The 21,236-nt window shown below is 42.8% G+C and overlaps 1 protein-coding gene across 1 annotated transcript in view; it reads left to right on the forward strand.

Moving 5' to 3' along the window:
• CACNA1G (calcium voltage-gated channel subunit alpha1 G) overlaps positions 1 to 21,236 on the forward strand; it is a 274,000-nt gene that overhangs the window by 71,809 nt on the left and 180,955 nt on the right. The window contains 1 exon segment of the mRNA XM_030208360.1: positions 7,232 to 7,596. Coding sequence (XP_030064220.1) covers positions 7,232 to 7,596 — 365 coding nt within the window.

A 21,236-nucleotide genomic window follows, 5' to 3' on the forward strand; every position in this document is an offset into this window, starting at 1 on the left:
TATCATGTCCTGCCCTCAATGATGTTACTTCTTGGTTTTTTTATGAGAATTTGGTAGCGAGAAGCCTGCAGGGCCAGCACAGGTTGCCTATACGAATTGCTACAGACAACGAGGGAGGGGGTTCAGAGAGAAATGGGCAGAAGGGTCATTAAAAAAAAATACTATATTGTATGTATGTGCAGGGGTAGGGGTGGGGGTGAAAAGGGCCCATCCAGTTTAACTCTGGGCCCACCCAAAATGTCAGGTCTGCCTACGCCCCTGCCTGATTGTAACTCACCTTGAGCTACTACTGAAAAGGTGCGAGTAAATACATATTTATTTATTTATTTATTGCATTTGTATCCCACATTTTCCCACCTTTTTGCGGGCTCAAAGTGGCTTACAATACATTATGAATAATGGAAATTACATTTTGTTCCAATTCGGTTATGGATTACATTGTGAAGAGTTATACAAAACAAGTCAAATCAAATCAAAGTATCGTTAAGGAATATATCAATGGAAAAGAATATAGAAACATTGAAAGGAGAACAACGAAAAACTAGAGATTCTGAGGACAATATATAGCATATAAATAAATAAACATAAATAAAGTAGCATCCTTTTTATTTTAGGGGCCCTTTTTTTCTAAGTGGAGGTAGGCACCAGCGTATGCCTACCGCATGCCAAAAAGCACTGCCACAGGACGCACTGAGGTGTCCCGCGGTAGTTCACCAATCGCCACGTGCCATTCCTGTGCTAAAAAATAGGGGGGCCATGTTTATGGGCAGAGAGTGGGTGTTTCCTGTGCTAATCACATGCAAGGGCATTGCTGCACACCAACAATGCCTACAAAATAGATGGCGCTAATTGGTAAATTAGCATGTGACGATTAAGGGGAAAAAGAAAATTGTAGTCATTTTATTACCACACTAAAAATGGCCTCCTGGTGTGAATGGGCCACTTCTTTTTTTTTTTTAATTAGATTTTAAAAATACAGCCATGCAAAAAAGGCAGTGCAACAAAAGAAAACACACAATACAATACACAAAGCCGAGTTCAAGTCAGAAAATGAGTCCGTAGTGGAAAGAAAAAGGTCTAAAGATTTCCGTTTTTGAATAGCAGTTTTATGACCAAGCATGGGAATGACTGGAGATTGCTCATGCTTTTTGTACAACAGAATCCAGTTCCGCCAAACCACCACATTTACGTGGGAATTATCGTTCCAGTGCGAGATGATCAGTTTCAGTGTTATAATGCCGTTGTATCGCTCCATGGTGCGACCGCACCTTGAGTATTGTGTTCAATTCTGGTCTCCGCATCTCAAGAAAGATATAGTAGAATTGGGAAAGGTGCAGCGAAGGGCGACTAAAATGATAGCGGGGATGGGACGACTTCCCTATGAAGAAAGACTAAGGAGGCTAGGGCTTTTCAGCTTGGAGAAGAGACGGCTGAGGGGAGACATGATAGAGGTATATCAAATAATGAGTGGACTGGAACAGGTGGATGTGAAGCGTCTGTTCACGCTTTCCAAAAATACTAGGACTAGGGGGCATGCAATGAAACTACAATGTAGTAAATTTAAAACAAATCGGAGAAAATTTTTCTTCACCCAACGTGTAATTAAACTCTGGAATTCGTTGCCGGAGAAAGTGGTGAAGGCGGTTAGCTTAGCAGAGTTTAAAAAGGGGTTGGACGGTTTCCTAAAGGACAAGTCCATAAACCGCTACTAAACAGACTTGGAAAACTCCAAAATTCCAGGAATAACATGTATAGAATGTTTGTACGTTTGGGAAGCTTGCCAGGTGCCCTTGGCCTGGATTGGCCGCTGTCGTGGACAGGATGCTGGGCTCGATGGACCCTTGGTCTTTTCCCAGTATGGCATTACTTATGTACTTATGTAACTGAGGCCAAAAAGTCAAACAATAACTTAGCATTTTCTGTAAAAAGAAAGGAGATACAAACGGATTTCCGTATTACATATTTAGGTAAAAAAGATTCTTGGAATCCAAAAATCTCTTTCGATTTTTCCCATACATCTGACCAAAATATTACAAGATGCGGACATTCTTTTTAGTGTGGTTAGTAAAAGGGTCCCTTAGTTATTGGTGTGTGGGGAAGGGGGCTGGAATTCAGCTCACACCTTATGATTGGTTGATCAAGGTGAGTTAAGATCAACTACAGTGGGTATTTTCCTGTCCCTAGAGGGGCTCACTATCTAACTTTGTACCCGTGGCAATGGAGTGTTAAGTGACTTGCCCACTAGCCAATGTTTTAAATAGCACATTGTCTGCCCTAGGACAATTACTTATCTTGCTCCCAGAAAAAAGTGTGTGTGGGGGGGGGGGGGGGGGATCCACAGAAAAATGTGATCACCACGTAAAACTGTGCACAAAAAGCACATTGCCAAGGGGTGGGGGGGTGAGGGGTGCTATTTCTTTTATTACTCCGATAATACTGAACTTATTTCTCTCCACCAATACTTTGTAATCCCAATTACTATGTAAGCCGCATTGAACCTGCTTTGAGTGGGAAAGCGCGGGGTACAAATGTAATAAATAAATAAATAAATTTAAGAACGGGACAGAAATGCCATGAGGGATTTTGTTTTTCTAGATGTTACAGAAAATTAAAAATAGATGCTGTTTCAAAACTGCACAGGCACTCTATGCTTTTTACATGTTTGTACAGCCTTGAAGTTTGGCCTCCGTGAGCATGTGCCGAAAATTGCACAGAGCAGTAAATCTCCACAGGATAGAGCCAGATAATCCCGCGGGGTCAGCCAGGACCGTTTTGCAGCATGAGAAAACGTGGCACTGGGCTCGGAAGTTTGCAGAGCTGAAGATCGTACTTTTTCCAGCTTTGCGTTCTGCGGTCGCCATGCACGCTCTTAATTTATTATTTGTCTTCTGTGCTTGGCTTCTGATTTCTCTATTTCAAATGGTTGTAGTTGAAAATCTGACGCCATCTCCGTGCTCAGACCTGTAAGGGAGAATGGAAAGCCAGAAACCAAGGTCGACTGCTAATGGCTACCCAGGTCAGACCTTGAAGTGTCCTGAGCCTGGCGTTTGTGGGAAGATCTTAACTGTTACCTGTCAACAAACACTTGGAGGATGAAAGGACCCAAATATTTGCACCTGGCTAATTACCTCCTGAAAGCTACGGGGCAGTGCAAGAGCCTTTCAAGGGCTTCACTGGCACAGGAGAGGGGGGTGCCCAAACTGCCAGCAACCTTCAGTTACTGACAAAAGCACTTATCCTGGGCACTGAAAGGAAAAAATGGACCTTAAAGAATACAGTTACATTATCTCAGCAGGAAATGTCTAGCATGTTTCAGAGTGCAGAATCCAGCATGAGGCTTCAGAATTATACAAGGATCCATTCATCTTGAATTTTGCAAGGGAATAATTCAGTATTTTCATCCCATGGTGTTCTCCTTCCCCCCCCCCCCCCCCCCCCCCCCTCCAGGATGACATATAAAGAGATATTCTGCTCAACTCGGGACACAACTGGCTCTGTCCTGCAGAGAGTTATTTCTGTGCGTAATGGGGGTCTTTTATTAAAGCTTAGCTCGAGTTATCTACAGAATGTGCCGTAGGAACAAAACGGGCCCTGCTGCAGATAACTCGAGCTAAGCTTTAATAAAATACCTCCCATAAGTACATAAGTAATGCCATACTGGGAAAAGACCAAGGGTCCATCGAGCCCAGCATCCTGTCCACGACAGCGGCTAATCCAGGCCAAGGGCACCTGGCAAGCTTCCCAAACGTGCAAACATTCTATACATGTTATTCCTGGGATTTTGGATTTTTCCAAGTCCGTTTAGTAGCGGTTTATGGACTTGTCCTTTAGGAAACCGTCCAACCCCTTTTAAAACTCTGCTAAGCTAACTGCCTTCACCACATTTTCCGGCAACGAATTCCAGAGTTTAATTACACGTTGGGTGAAGAAAACTTTTCTCCGATTTGTTTTAAATTTACTACACTGTAGTTTAATCGCATGCCCCCTAGTCCTAGTATTTTTGGAAAGTGTGAACAGACGCTTCACATCCACCTGTTCCACTCCACTCATTATTTTATATACCTCTATCATGTCTCCCCTCAGCCGTCTCTTCTCCAAGCTGACTAGCCCTAGCCTCCTTAGTCTTTCTTCATAGGGAAGTCGTCCCATCCCCGCTATCATTTTAGTCGCCCTTCGCTGCACCTTTTCCAATTCTACTATATCTTTCTTGAGATGCGGCGACCAGAATAGATGTTTGTCTATATCCCAAATTTTGCAGCATAGAGGACTTATTGCACCATCCAAGATGGATATGATATGGTATAGTACTTATAGCCTGCCAACTCCCAGGATACTGGTTCAAAGCACATTACAACAAAAATAGAATAAAATTAACCCCCCCCCCCTTTACAAAGCCATGCGGTAATGTCGACACAGCCCATTCAAGTCGGCATTACCGCACTGGCACTTTATAAAAAGGGGGGTTAGTAAAATGGTCAGAGACGCTGTGGAAACAAAACTATATAGAGATCTTGGGTTTAGATTTTAAGTTTAATTTTTTGCCTTTTTACAAATCTGAATCCACGGTTGAGTTACAATTCGAGTACACAACTTATTTCCTTGCCAGTGGAGCTTACAATCTAAGCTGTTACCTCAGGCAACAGAAGGTGAAGTGGCTGGCCCGAGGTCACCAGGAGTATTAGTAGAACAAGCAGCCCCCCCCCCTCCTTTTCAGATTTCTCCAATTTTAAACATTAGAATGTATAATCAGTAAAGGAGCAGAAGAGTGTGAAGGGCAAGTTTATCAAATATTTGCATTGAATGATGTATTTGCTCTATGTTTTGGTTTGCAATGGTCATTTAAAAAAAAAAAAAAACAATACACCACACTCAAAAAGAAAAGGGCAGTGAATTCTGCTCAAGCTATTGTGCCATCTTAACAACTACAGAATCAGAAATAAAATATAACATAAAACATGTGAAAATAACATAATCATTCATATCAAAAAATAAAAGCTCATTTTCATTGTGGCGAAAGCATGAGCGCAAACAGCCCTTCTTCCTCCTGCCCCAGCTGTGAGGTGTGCAAAATTTTCAGAAGGATGAAAATAGAAAATAACAGTAGTAGAATTTAGAAATGCGAGAAGAGAGGATAGATAAAAAAAAAAGTGGACTGGAACAACCATGATGGAAGGTGGGGGTGGAATCTGAATGCCTATGCAATGAAGTCCTATACACTTGTCTTGGGTAAATTTCTTCAAAAAGATGGTAAATAAAGCCTAATAAACAAATACATTTATTTATTGCATTTGTATCCCACATTTTCCCACCTATTTGCAGGCTCAATGTGGCTTACAGAGTTTGGTTATGACATAATCATTCCATGATATCAGATACAGTTAGTAATGTACAAAGATTAAGTAAGGGAAGAGAGAAGGAAGGTGTTAGGCAGGATGGAAGGTGGACTTTAATGATTGGTGAGGTATTTTTGTAAGGTGGTTTTGTAAGGCTATGGGTTCTCTTTGTAGGCTTTGTTGAAGAGATGTGTCTTCAAGGATTTGCGGAAGTTAGTTATTTTGTCAGTCGCTTTCAGGGCTGTTGGTAATGCATTCCACAGCTGCGTGCTCATGTAAGAGAAGGTGGTGGCGTTTATCTGCTTGTATTTTAGTCCTTTATAAATAAATAAATAAATAAAGATGGAGCAATAGATAAACTTCGCAGCTGGCATTTCTTTTAAACAGCGTCTAAACTTTAGACCCAGATATCAACAGTGGCCAATATCTGTCTGGATATCATTTTTTTTGTTATATTTGTACCCTGCGCTTTCCCACTCATGGCAGGCTCAATGCGGCTTACATGGGGCAATGGAGGGTTAAGTGACTTGCCCAGAGTCACAAGGAGCTGCCTGTGCCTGAAGTGGGAATCAAACTCAGTTCCCCAGGACCAAAGTCCACCACCCTAACCACTAGGCCACTCCTCCACTGTTGCTGTTATTTGAGATTCTACATGGAATGTTCCATGTAGAAGTCGGCCCTTGCAGATCACCAATGTGGCCGCGCAGGCTTCTGCTTCTGTGAGTCTGACGTCCTGCACATACGTGCAGGACGTCAGACTCACAGAAACAGAAGCTTGCAGCCTTCTACACGGAATGTTGCTAGTGGAATAGCAACATTCCATGTAGAATGTCCAATAGTAGCAACATTCCATGTAGAATCTCCAATAGTATCTATTTTATTTTTGTTACATTTGTATCCTGCGCTTTCCCACTCATGGCAGGCTCAATGCGGCTTACACGGGGCAATGGAGGGTTAAGTGACTTGCCCAGAGTCACAAGGAGCTGCCTGTGTCTGAAGTGGGAATTGAACTCAGTTCTGCAGGACTAAAGTCCACCACCCTAACCACTAGGCCACTCCGTGTTGAACATTGAATATTGAATAATAGTGATAACCAGGGCCGTTATCCCGATACAAAGCCAGAGAATCTGGGACGTTTTTTTCCAGTGCTAAGTTATGTGGATTGTTATCCAGATACTGGTGCTGAATATCATTGGACTCTGGATAAATCTGTGCTCCGCTCAGGCTCAGTCCCTGGACTGCCCTGGCGCTGTCCAGTGTGGTCTGTAGTAATTTTCAGAAGCATTTTCTGGATAATGCCATGGAGCATTACTGACAGTACTAACAACACCTTCTATCTGGATAGGTACCTTTAAATATCAGACCCGCATAATGAGGACAGTTTTCAAAACCTATTTACCCTAAGAGATTTGCATAAACTGCCTTCATTGTGTGCAAATCCCTTCCATGCAAATTCCATTGTGGATATCCTGAAAACCAAACTGGTTAGGAGTATCCTGAAAACAAGCCTGAGAACCTTCGACCCCAGGTCAAAGAGCAGATGCCCTCCTTGAGGGTAAAAGTACATGTTGATGGTTCTATGAGTTAGTTTGCCCGTGAGGACCTCTAGTTTTGCTTGAACTGCAGCTGCTCGTTGCCGCCCTCTCCCCCTCCCCTCAATCCGCTGCCTTACATGACTGTCTAATGTGTCTTGTGATGAAGTTGGCCCTGGATATGTAGGTTATATTTTAAAAAAATTATATAACATTATATACTGTTATAGACATATATACAATTTTTGTGAAGGTTTTAGCAAATCCCCTATGTTATAATTTTCACCATTTATATTCTAATTCCACTTGGACCCTCTTATACTCATATTATTATATACATATTTCTCTGTTTTTGTGTGTTGGTAGGTGCCTGCAAAGGCTCTTGCAAGCTTTCTGACCAAGGTGGGAAACCTGACGGTGCAGTTTGTCCCCCTGACACCTGCCCACACTGCAGCAGGACACTTGCTGGCGAGGCAGAGGGCACCGACAACGAGACTGTGGACTCAGAGGCCGAAGGGGTGTACGACTTTACCCAGGATGCCCAATACAACGACCAGAGAGACTCCCAGAGACGGCAGAACCGGACCAGCAAGCCAAATAAAGCCCTTGAGCTCTGGAGATTGGTGTGTGATACCTTCAGAAAAATTGTGGACAGCAAATACTTTGGTCGTGGGATCATGATTGCAATCTTAATCAATACACTCAGTATGGGCATCGAGTACCATGAGCAGGTAAGTCCTACCCCAACTGCTGCTAGTTAGAATGTCTGTCTTAAGTACATAAGTACATAAGTAATGTCACACTGGGAAAAGACCAAGGGTCCATTGAGCCCAGCATCCTGTCCCCGACAGCAGCCAATCCAGGTCAAAGGCACCTGGCAAGCTACCCAAACGTACAAACATTTTATACGTTATTCCCGAAATTGTGGATTTTTCCCAAGTTCATTTAGTAGCGGTCTATGGACTTGTCCTTTAGGAAACCGTCCAACCCCTTTTTAAACTGTGCCAAGCTAACCGCCTTCACCACGTTCTCCGGCAACAAATTCCAGAGTTTAATTACGCGTTGGGTGAAGAAAGATTTTCTTCTATTTGTTTTAAAATTTACTGCACTGTAGTTTCATCACATGTCCCCTAGTCCTAGTATTTTTGGAAAGCGTGAACATCCACCTGTTCCACTCCACTCATTATTTTATATACCTCTATCATGTCTCCCCTCAGCCGTCCCTTCTCCAAGCTGAAAAGCCCTAGCCTCCTTAGTCTTTCTTCATAGATGATTGTGTTTTCATATCATGCTGAAAGAATGTGTAGCAACTTGCTTGTTGAGCTCAGATAAGTCCATCGTGGCTTGATGCATTGATACAGTAGGAAATGGTGGTCACTCATTGTTCAAAAAAGTGGAATGAGCTCTAGTGGCCTTTCTATAAACTCCACAAAGAAGCACACTTAGGGCCAGATTCTATATAAGGTGCCTAAAAAATCTGCACGGTAAACATTTCCAACTAAGCATATCCTGTAAGCGGCGCCTAGATTTAGGCGTGGTATATGGAACATGGTTAGTTGATATCCTAGCGCCTAAAACGAATCGGAGAAAAATTTTTTTCACTCAACGTGTAATTAAACTCTGGAATTCATTGCCAGAGAATGTGGTAAAGGCGGTTCGCTTAGCGGAGTTTAAAAAAGGTTTGGACGGCTTCTTAAAGGAAAAGTCCATAGACCGTTATTAAATGGACTTGGGGAAAATCCACTGTTCCTGGGATAAGCAGTATAAAATGTTTTGTACTTTTTTGGGATCTTGCCAGGTATTTGTGATCCGGATTGGCCACTGTTGGAAACAGGATGCTGGGCTTGATGGACCTTTGGTCTTTCCCAGTATGGCAATACTTATGTACTTATGTACGCGCCTCCATTTATACCAATGAAAACGTGGCGTAAATCCCTGCACGTAGATTTACACGCCCTGGGCCATATTCTATAACTACGTGAATCAATTTTGGAATGGCTACAAAAAGCCCATTTCCCTGCCTATAGACTGCCCTTATGAACTGCGCACATAAGAATTTAGGCGCAGTTCATTACAGAATAGGTTTAGCGAGTTGTGAGCGTAAATTCTAATTATTGCCAATTAGTACTCATTGTTGCTTCTTGTGCTGTTATCAACACTAATTAGCTTGTTAAGCAAATTAAGTTATGTGCATTGTTCTAGAATACGCCTGGATTTCAGCGCGAATCTCTAGGTGCGCTGTATAGAATCCAACAGTTAATGTGCCAGTTCTATAATGGCGTAAGGATGCATTCGCACAAAGCCATATTACAGCGGGTGCACCATGCAAAGCACACAGCGGATAGTATTCTATACTTTGCTTGTGTTGCTTGGCAACGTCCCATGACACACCCACGCTCTGACCATGTGTAAGTTCCCCTGGCATTTACACGCAGAACTGCCAATTATTGGCGCCAGTCACGCATTTAAGTGCTATATATGGCACCAAAAAAAAATCAGCTCCAAAAAAAAGTGCTGTTCTATAAACCACACTTAAAGTTAGGCACATTTATAGAATCGCACTTACACCCAGGGGTCATAAACTTAGGAGCTGCCATTTGCACCAATGAAAATGTGGTACAAATGCACGCACCTAAATTTACATGTGGAGCCCCCATATCCTATAATTATGCACATATCTCAGTCACACCCCCGATCTGCCCCAAAATGCCCATGACCCTCCCATTTCTGTGCCTCCTTTTTTTGACCGTGTGTAAGTTCTAATTAAATCTAATTTTGCCAATAATTGCTTGTTAAAAAGCCAATTATTGGCATTCATTGGCTTGTTATTTTTTTTTGTTACATTTGTACCCTGTGCTTTCCCACTCATGGTAGGCTCAATGTGGCTTACATATTGTATACAGGTACTTATTTGTATCTGGGGCAATAGAGGGTTAAGTGACTTGCCCAGAGTCACAAGGAGCTGCCTGTGCCTGAAGTGGGAATCAAACTCAGTTCCAGAGTCCACCACCCTAACCACTAGGCCACTCCTCCACTCCATGTAATTAAATGTAGAATTCGGGGGTAAGTGCACTATGGATGCTTAAATTTAAGGCCCAGCTTATAGGGAAAAGGAGATGGAATTTGATATACCGGCTTCCTGTGGTTACAATCAAAGCAGTTTACATATTGTATACAGGTACTTATTTTGTACCTGGGGCAATGGAGGGTTAAGTGACTTGCCCAGAGTCACTAGGAGTTGCAGTGGAAATCTAACCTGGTTCCCCTGGTTCTCAGCCCGCTGCACTAACCATTAGGCTACTCCTCCACTACCATGGCCTCATTTGCATAGTTTCTTTCTTTGGCAGCAGTTATGGTAAAAATGCATCTTAATTTCTGGGTCAGCATTTCTTGACCATGCCCCATATCGGATTTTCAGTACAGATGTTGGCTGACACATACATTGGAACCTCTGTTCACTGAAAGACAGTTAAATGTTAATTTGGGGTTTCTCAACACATCTCCTTGCACAATTTGGTCTATACTTTTGATTAGTTATCACAGTAAGGCAGCAGCAGAGAGTTCAAAGGGAATTTTATCTGCAAAGTGTCTACAATTTATTAAAGTGACAGCTATGAAATCATGGATTAAGACAGAGAAATACTGACCCATTATGCAAAGCCCCGAAATCACGAAAGCTAGTTGATATATTTTGCATATGAAATCTAGAGGTCTTGCAGGGTAATGACTAAACCTCGCTTAATATATCTCTTTCTGGGGATTTTATTGAAAGAAATGATGAGACTGCACTTAAGGTTATGAGGTTCTCTATATAAGGCTCTCCACTTATTATATGAGTTATTACCTTGTGTTCTGGAGTCTGGCCCACTGTTCCGTTTGGGATTAGTGAACTCAGATTGGAACGAACAGCCACAGGAGTGGTGATATGAGCCCAGACTGAACTTTTGCGTTATTTGCCAGATATGCTTTGTATACAGAGCTGAGAGGGTCATGGTTTCCTTGCTTTCCAGTGCCTGAGAGGAAATTGTCTTCCCTTCCAAACTCAGATTTAAGTGCCGGTCTGGGAGTTCTGGGGGTCAGTTGCATTTTTCTTAACTTGGAATTTGAGGGTTGTTTTTTTTTCTGGATCAAGTGCAGTTACATACTTTGAACACACTTTGGGGCTCATACTCACAAAGTTCCATAGGTTTTTAACTTGTGCATATGTTCATTGTTTGTTTATAGTGACCACATTATGATCCCCCAAAGCAGGTCGTACAGACCGAAACGTCCAGAACAGCAGTAGGCTTCCAATGATTGATGATAGCACAAAAGAGCTAGGATTTGGAACAGCTGTGTGCTGTAAGAGATCCAATAGTTCGTGTCTAATACTCTTCTGATGCCTCTGGGTGTGATTTATGCTACTGCTGAAGTCTACTCATGTGATTCTTTTTGACTATTTGGGTTTTCGTCAGGTACTTGTGACCCGGATAGGCCACAGTTGGAAATGGGATATTGGGCTAGGTGGACTAGGGGGCATGCGATGAAGCTACAAAGTAGTACATTTAAAACGAATCGGAGAAAATTTGTCTTCACTCAACGTGTAATTAAACTCTGGAATTCGTTGCCAGAGAATGTGGTAAAGGCGGTTAGCTTAGTGGGGTTTTAAAAAGGTTTGGATGGCTTCCTAAAGGAAAAGTCCGTAGGCCATTATTAAATTGGACTTGGGGAAAATCCACTATTTCTGAGATAAGCAGCATAAAATGTTTTGTACTTTTTGGGGGATCTTGCCAGGTATTTGTGACCTGGATTGGCCACTGTTGGAAACAGGATGCTGGGCTCGATGGACTTTTGGTCTTTCCCAGTATGGCAGCACTTATGTACTTGGGATTCTGAATGGAATCTTGCTACTGTTTGGGGTTCTACATGGAATGTTGCTACACTTTGAAATTCTGCAAGGAATCTTGCTATTCTTTAGAATTCTAGAATATTGCTATTCTTTGGGTTCTACATGGAATGTTGCTACTATTTGCATTTCTGCCAGGTATTTGTGACCTGGATTGGCCACTGTTGGAAACAGGATGCTGGGCTTGATGGACCTTTGACCTGTCCCAGTATGGCAATACTTATGTTCTTAACTATAGATCCTTCATCAGGTCAAAATAAAATGAGCAGGTCAGTGCAAAAGATAACGTTTTCCGTGAACACACTGACAAGCGAATCATGTTCTTGGAAATCAAATCACAGGTTGGCTCTAGAACAAAAACTGTTCCAAATTTAACAATGGAAAATATCTTGGGGCAAACCTAAACCATCAAAAAGGTGGCAGATTTGGACCTTTCAAACCACTTCATTCTAATATTTCCCCAAGGAAGAAAATGTGAGTTGGAACAGAAATATTAGCAGAATTATTTTAGTAAAATGGCCTGCTTTAGTGTCTTCATAGATTTTCTGTGTTAAGTATCAGTTCTGCATTCTTTTTTAATACACTATCCTGCTTATAATCGAAATAGAAAAACCCCTATATTGTGACCCAAATTGGGAGATAGACGTTTATCTCACAAAAACGAATAAAGCGGTATAATCGAAAGCCGAATTTGGACATTTTCAACTGCACTCCGTCGCGGATGCGGACAAAGTTGATGGGAGCGTGTCGAAGGCGTGGTGAAGGCGGAACTGGGGCGTGGTTATCGGCCGATCAGAGATGGGCGCCTTTCGCCGATAATGGAAACAAAATATGCGTTTTTAGCGAGATTTTAGGGCACTTTTCCTGGACCCTGTTTTTCCACGAATAAGGCCCCAAAAAGTGCCCTAAATGACCTGATGACCACTGGAGGGAATCGGGGATGACCTCCCCTGACTCCCCCGGTGGTCACTAACCCCCTCCCACCACAAAAAATGATGTTTCACAACTTTTTATTTTCACCCTCAAATGTCATACCCACCTCCATGGCAGCAGTATGCAGGTCACTGGAGCAGTTATTAGGGGGTGCAGTGGACTTCAGGCAGGTGGACCCAGGCCCATCCCCCCCCCTGTTACACTTGTGCAGGTAAATGGGAGCCCTCCAAACCGCCCCCCAAACCCACTGTACCCACATGTAGGTGCCCCCCTTCACCCCTTAGGGCTATAGTAATGGTGTAGACTTGTGGGCAGTGGGTTTTGAGGGGGATTTGGGGGGCTCAACACCCAAGGGAAGGATGCTATGCACCTGGGAGCTGTTTTACCTTGTTTTTTTTGTTTTTGTAAAAGTGCCCCCTAGGGTGCCCGGTTGGTGTCCTGGCATGTAAGGGGGACCAGTGCACTACGAATCCTGGTCCCTCCCACAAATAAATGTCTTGGAGTTATTCGTTTTTGAGCTGGGCGCTTTCGGTTTCCATTATCGCTAAAAAACAAAAACGCCCAGCTCAAAAAAAGATAAACATACATGTTTTTCGAAAATACGCTTCGGTCCGCCCCTTCACGGACCCGTTCTCGGACATAAACGCCCATGGAGATAGACGTTTCCGTTCGATTATGCCCCTTCAAGCCTTCTGGAGAGTTTTGCTCCCACTGTTATGATCTTAGGTGCTAGGGACTACCCAGAAAAATTGTACTGCTTCAGTATTGAAACTAGGTTGGTCTGATTAAGAAGCACAAAGATGTGTGAGTCACTTGAGGGGTAAAGCACCTTCAGAGAGAGGTTTCTGAGCTCTTGAAAGACCTTCCTAGAAAAATTGACCTTGCTAGTCAGTGCACTCCATCTTGAGCATACAGTTAGCAGAAAGTACATGCTTATATCATCCTGGCAGACTGTGTAAGTAGAAGTGATCCCCTTGTCCTGTGGTGTTTTCTGTGCCACAAGCATAGGACTAGATTCAGGGGTGGACTGACCGTTCAGGGCAACAGGGCAGTGCCCAAGGGTCCAGAAGCTTTAGGGGGCCCAAAGGCTCTGCCTAGATGCCCGGTGCGCCGCTGGTGATCTAGTGGCCTCAGCGGGGGTAACATGTTCTTTCCTGCCTGGCCTGCTGGGCTGCTGCTATTCTCCCCTCCCCACCCAGCACCACCATATTTTAAAAATGGCAGCCGAGACGCCCTGTGGAAGTCTCGCGAGACTGTCGAGACCTGCGAGACTACCAAGGAAAGTCTCGGCCACCATTTTGAAAACACAGCGGCATCGGCAGGTGAGGGAATAGTGGTAGTGCAGTGGGCAGGAAAGAACATGCCCTCCCCCCCCCCCCGGCAGAGGCCACCAGACTACCAGAACCCCTCAGGTAAGACCGGGGTATCGGATGCTGCGCCAGGGGCGGCAGAGGGTGTTGGGCAGTGGCCTGGTGGGGGGCCCAGACCACCTTCAGTGCCTGTGGGCCCAGACCACCCTCAGTCTGCCCCTGACTAGATTTGACATATGGCGCCTGAAAAATCAGCACCAAAAATATTTCCACCTAGGTGTATTCTGTAAACCATGCCTAGATTTAGGTGAAATTTATAAGATATGCCTAGCTGGTTTATAGAATATGCCTAGTGTCCATGCCTGAACCTAATTCTAGGCATGTCCATTCACACTAAGTATAGGCACAGAGCAGGTGTATTCTATAACTGTGCGTGTAGATTTTCAGAAAGCTCACGGTCCGCCCATTTCATGCCCATGGACGTGCCCCCATTTTGGCAGCCCGCATTAGAATTTACACACACCACTTTACAGAACACGCCTAGCAAGTAGTGTGTGTAAATTCTAATTAAGGCTAATTAGTATCAGTAATTGCTTAAGTGGCAATTATGAACACTGATTGGCTTGTTAAGTAATTAAATTGCACGTGCAAATCCAAAATACGACCAGATTTGCGCATTCAATTTCAGCCTCGCTATATAGAATAATGTCTATAAACCGAAGGAGGCTTATGGCCAAAGCTTTTGGGCTGCAATTAGCTTTCTTGCCACTAGAGGCTGATTATCGTCAAGAACCTCCATCAGGTCAACAAGAGGCTTCATAGAGTAGGTGGGTGACTGGGAGAGTTTGATAATTGTATTTTATTATTCTAATGTGTAACAAGCTTTTGGTTAACTGGTAAAACTTATAATCGAGAAGTACACAGTCAAGGAGGCTCACATGTGTTTCTTAGCCTCATTAAATATAGAGAACTTAAGACCGAAGGCTTCAAGTAAAAACAGGAGTTCAGTTACTTATGGAAAGGGAGTAGGGTCTTTTCTATCTGTAGCTCCCTAAGGGACCCTTTTACTAAAGCTTAGCGTGCGCTAATGGAATTAGCATACAGTAAATGCTAAGAAGCCCGTTTTATACCTATACCTAGGTTGAAAAAAGAATAATATTATATGACTAAACAGCAATAAGGAGGATCCTTTTTTTATTTTGTATTTTCTACTACCGGGGGCATGCCTGGTGGTAATTGAGCAGTGCTGCGTACTGCCCGGTTACTGCCAAGCTACCACCAGAGCCCTTACCACCTCTTAAATACACATCCCTTCACATCCCTAAGTACATCTCTAAGCCTCTGAGCAAGACTTTTTGGAGCATATATCTTATACTTGGCATTGATCAATGAGAAGAGTCTGGGTAGTTACTAACATCTGACAGGTCTTTGCCTGGTATTCCAAACATTATAATTCTAGCTTCGCTAAACATTCCTTTGGCTCTACAACCAAATATAATTCCTTATAGAGGAGCTTAAACTTTGGGGCTAGGGTATCCATTAACTTCTACAGAAGTTTTTGTCTATTAGATTGTAAGCTCTTTGAGCAGGGACTGTCTTTCTTCTGTGTTTGTACAGCGCTGCGTACACTTTGTAGCACTCTAGAAATGTTAAATAGTAGTAATAGTAGTAGCCTTTAGGTGCCTATGAAAATAACATACATTATAAAACCAATGGGATGTACCAGGCTTCTATCACATCCTACATCTTTGCATTGCCCCATGTTCTTTCTGATTCTTCCATGTGTCTCTACATGTTGTGCATTTTTTGTTTTCATTTTTATCGTTCATCTTTGCATCTCCTATGGATTATTGCAATTCCTAAAGGTTCTGCGTGTTTTTTTCTTCCTTTTTGGGGGTTCAATTAGCTTGTGTTTCAACAAACAAAGAAAATTCCTGTCTCTTATTATCCGAGAGGAAAAAGTTCCCAAAATTCAGTATACACTCTCGTTAGCCAAATCTCCGATCAAGCGTGCTGTGATGCTCATTGTGATGTTGTTCTGCTGTTCATACCTGGCGGAATCTTGACACATGTCCTCAATTAGTTGTCAAAACATGTGACAGCCAGTTCTATCACTCATGAGAGCCAACACGGTTTCCGTGCTCAGAGAGGCACCGATGATAATGATATTTTCAGTGAGACAGTTACAGGATAAACATTTGTATTTGCAGGTCAAAAAAAAACAAAAACTTTGATTCCATCAACAGGGATGAATTCTGGAGGTTCTCTTATGAAAACGAACTGTCCAAATAAATTTTCAAAGTTTTTTTATATTTCACTTCAAGTAAAGATAATCTAGTGCAGACTACGGTACAAGAAGCTAGCCAACTATAAGAATTACAATAAGTGATAACAGATATCATTCAGTAATATAATTAAGATCTCTGAAAATCTAAACAATAAATGATACTTTAAGGGCTTCTTTTACAAAGCCGCTCTAGCGTTTCCTATGGGTTTCTTCTCATTTGCAGCGCAGGAATTACTAGTGCAGCTTTGTAAAAGAAATTCTGAGAGACTTCCTAAATTTTTTTTAAAAAAAGAACTTTTTAAACGCTTACTGAACCTCAAATAACAAGGTTCAGATTTAATTTCAGGCAGTAATGAATTCTGATATTTTGCAGCTTCATATGCAAATGTTGAAGTGAATGATTTTTTTTTAATGTAATTTCTTTTGCTGATGGGAAACGCAGCTTCAAATAATTAATGTTCCATGTAGCCCTATTCAAAGAAGTGAAGGTTATGAATTCATTCGGATAACCAGGGGCAATTGATGTAGATAACCAGGGGCAATTGATTCAGGTAACCTGGAGCTAAACCACATAATATTCCATGGATCAATGTATACAAATTAAAATAAAATAGCAATGAGCAAAGGTAGGAATCCTCCTTTCAATGAAAGCATGAGGGCTTGCATGTTGGATAAAAGGTTACCTGGTCTCCAGTGGAACTAAGGAGGGGGTGGGTCTTAGTTCTACATCTGTTAGGTATTTGTCACTGCTTTAAAAAAAAAAACATGATTAGGTCATCCTTGTTCAGCTTCCTACTGAAAGTGACATCTGCAGCCTTGGACAGCTGGAGTCAAGACCACCAGCCGTGATCATCTGTTTGGTTGTGTGATATATTTGCTAAAACATAACACAGAGAGGGTCCAAAGTACAGAACAAGTCCAAATATCAAAGAGAAGCACCAGGAGCCTTCAAAATTGGGACACAATTTCTTCATTAATACAATGTGAAGATCAATTTCTTCTTTAATGACCTGACACGGGCCGTGTTTCAGCGCCCAGCGCCTGCATCAGGGGTCAATGGGGCACTGATTTTAGAGAGCAACTAAAGCTTTCTTCTTCGATCATGACAAGATGGATGATTGTCCCACTTCTTACAAAATTAATGCAATGAATCGCTCAATGAAGCTAGAACCGGAGCAGTTCCTTCATAAACAGATTGATAATCGGGTCAGTAAGGAAGAAATTGATGTTCAAAGTGTATTAATAAAGAAATTGCATCCTGATTTTGAAGGCTACTGGTGCTTCTCTTTGACATTTGTAATGTATTTGCTGTCATTTGATTGTTTTATTTATTTATTGCATTTGTATCCCACATTTTCCCGCCTATTGCAATAAATAAATAAATAAAACAATCAAATGGCAGCAAATATATTACCCTCTCACCATGTTGGTCTAACTGTGAACCTTAACAAAATCAGATTATACACGAGTTTTTCCCAGCTAGTAGTACGTGCCGGAGAAACCAGTTACTGACAAGCGCTGCCTGTCATGACAATTTTGGACTTGATTTTCGATGGTAAATTGCCAGTGATGATATTTTGCTTTGATTGTATATTCAGTGGCACCTATACATTTTAATGCCACTGAACATACATTTGTACAAGGACCAGTGTCACCACTTAAATGCATAAGTTAGACCAGGAATGTAGCCAGATGACAAATTTAGGGTGGGGCCAAAAACTTGTCTCTTCCCTCCCCCACCCCCACCCCCCAATCAAACCAGAAGAAATACCTGAGCTGGTTGGGATCTGTAAACCCTTCCAGCCAAAGGGAAAAGGGACTTGATATACCACCTTTCTATGGTTTTTGCAACTGCATTCAACGTGGCTTACATATTATGTACAGGTACTTCTTTGTACCTGGGGCAATGGAGAATTAAGTGACTTGCCCAGAGTCACAGGAATTGTAGTGGGAATTGAACCCAGTTCCCAAGGATCAAAGTCTGCTGCACTAACCACTAGGCCACTCCTCCACTAGCAACATTCCATGTAGAATCTCTAATAGTAGCAACAGAATCTCAAGTAGTAGTAACATTCCATATAGAATCTCAAATAGTAGCAACAGAATCTCCAATAGTAGCAACATTCCATCTAGAATCTCCAATAGTAGCAACATTCCATGTAGAATCTTCAAATAGTAGCAACGTTCCAGAATAGTAGAAACAGCAACATTCCATGCAGAATCTCAAATAGGGAAAGGGAAATGGGACTTGATTTACCACATTTCTGTGGTTTTTGCAACTGTATTCAACACGGTCTACATATTATATACAGGTACTTTTTTGTACCTGGAGCAATGGAGGGTTAAGTGACTTGCCCAGAGTCAAAAGGAGCTGTAGTGGGAATTGAACCCCGTTCCCCAAGATCAAAGTCTGTTGCAGTAGCCATTAGGCTTCTCCTCCACTCTGAAGACTGCCTCCTGACAGAAAGAGCACTTACACCGGGTGCAGCTGCTGGTAGTGTCCCAGAGCCACTGACATGGCCAGCCTCTGCGCATGCGCACAAACTGAGTATGCGTGAGGGGTGGGGCAGCGGCGGCTGAGCGACACTGCTGGCTGCACAGGCTATAAGTGTTCTTTCTGCCAAGAGGAGATCTTCTGCTGGTGGGGCTTTCGGATCCCCGCCAGGCCAGCCACACCTGTGGAGCACTGATTTTGAATGGACCCCGGCCCTCTAATGGCTATGCCACTAAATTAGACCTGCCATTTTTCTGGCCTAATTTAAGCGATTTTCATTTTGGCACCAAATTTTAGGCGTGAAATATAGAATCTAATCCTCTGTGTCTGATTCAAATAATACTGCTGATGAGATTCATGCCTGGTCGTTCAAAGCAACTTTTGCACTTGAATGCCTAAGGCTATGAGATAGCTCAGCTTATAGGAATTGGCTATGTTGTGTGTATAGATGACACTTACATTCCCAACGGGTAAATGATCAGCGATCACGAGGCAGACAGTTTAAAAAGATCATCAGAGAGCTCGCATGATGGCTTGTGCACTGACCTCTACTCAGCTAGAGAAGACAGAAACCACTTGCGACAGAGCTGCTATGTGGTTATACACAGGTTTGAATGGAATCGTTCCACCGTTGGGACAGGTGTCAATACCGTAGAAGCCAAGGTTTCAAAATGATTGGGTGTGCTAAACCCAACGGAAACTATCCTCCCTGGACAAAAATAATGTGTTTGCTTAAATATTGGGGGTACTCACAGCACCCACAGAGCTGGCTCCTAAGATCAGTACTACAAAGAATCTGAATGTCTACCTAATCCCTTGTGTGAACGTGATCTGTGGAAGATTGAGTGGTTCAAGTATTGGTTTACATTCACATGAAAGGTACTCTCACGGAAGAGATGTGTTAATCATTGGCTTAGTATAGAACATATAATAATCACCACTGGCACATAGAATTCCCAATAGGTTTGTTCAGTTAACGTCTATTGAAAAAAAAAAGAAAAAACTCTTTTATTAAGGGTTTGTTAAATGGATCAGTAGATCAGCACTAATGGAAACTCTAGGCGTTGTTCACCATTAGCATGCTTGCTTTTCAAAACCCACATTAGACCTGCTATTGACAATAATTGTGTTGAAGGATAGAGCTGATGGAGTCACAGTATGTTCCTTTATGAAGGAGATGCCCGTGATCTTTGCACTAATTGGTGGCTCTTTACTGACAACAATTAATGACTGCTGCAATAGCTGGGATATTTATAGCGTTAACATGAGCTTGTTGCTAAAAAGTCTACAGAGGAAGATACATTTGTGAAAAGTGAAGGTGCATGAAAAGCAGAGGACTGAGCTAATCACGCCTGTGCAACCCGTTCTATTCGCATTCATTTGAACAAATGTCGGAGCCGTTGTGTTTGTCCCAGCACCATTATCGCACTGTCTTGCATACGTGAGATTATCAAATACGATTACTGTGATTATCATTTGAAATGCACTACCAGGTGTACACAGGGTTTTACAGATGTACATAATACAGCCCCTGCTCCTTGGAACTTACAATTTAGTCAAGACAGACCAACAAAACAAATAAGAGGCAGGGTCGGCATTAGGAGGGGGTACAAACAGGGCAAATGCCCGGACGTCCAAGCTATAGGGGGCCCCAGACCCCGTGTAAAAGAGATACAGTCTGTGGGTGGACTTAGAGGCTCCATCCCAAATTTCTACCCCAGACTGCAGCATACTTCACACCAGCTGTGATAGTAAGCTCCCCCCCCCCCCCCCGTTTACAAACCTGCACTAGTAATGCCGACACAGCCCATTCACCGTGAGGCTCCAATGATCAATTTCCCGCGCTGTTCAGAAACAGCTTTCTAAAAGTAGCGGTGGAACAGCGCGGGGAATTAACTCCCCAGTGATCAACGCTAATAACATCCAAATTTATACGCATTATTAGCATTGATCATCCAGCGATAGTGCAGAAGGATTGTGCTTGAGCATGCGCTGAGCCACAATCCTCCCGCACTTGTTTGACAGATCCGGGCTGTCAAAAGCCTGACCCTGTCAAACGGGCAGGAGGTCCATGGGACCTCCAGACCCCTCTACAGAAGCGAGGCCCCGGTGGCCTAGTGTCCCTCCAAACTCCCACACCCCCTCCTCGGAACAGCGACATTTTGATATTGTGGATAGCTGAAAACCAGATTGGCTGGATACGTCATGAGAACTGGGCTAGAGTCAGGAGCAAGATTAGGAAATACTTCTGTACGGAAAGGGTAGTGGATGGCAAAAGCGGTGACACAATTTAAGAAAACAGTGGGATACCTTCAAAGGGTCCTTGGTCGCAAGTAAGTCAACGTAAAGCCAGAGATAGATTAGAGTCTCTGTGGTGTAATTGCAGAAGATAGGCATAACTTACATATGGAAATGTGTGCCCTGCCCATGCCCTCCCCAGACTCTGCCCAGGTAAACGCCCA

This window comes from Microcaecilia unicolor, chromosome 6 (assembly GCF_901765095.1).
Source record: "Microcaecilia unicolor chromosome 6, aMicUni1.1, whole genome shotgun sequence".
Classification (NCBI taxonomy): Eukaryota; Metazoa; Chordata; class Amphibia; order Gymnophiona; family Siphonopidae; genus Microcaecilia; species Microcaecilia unicolor.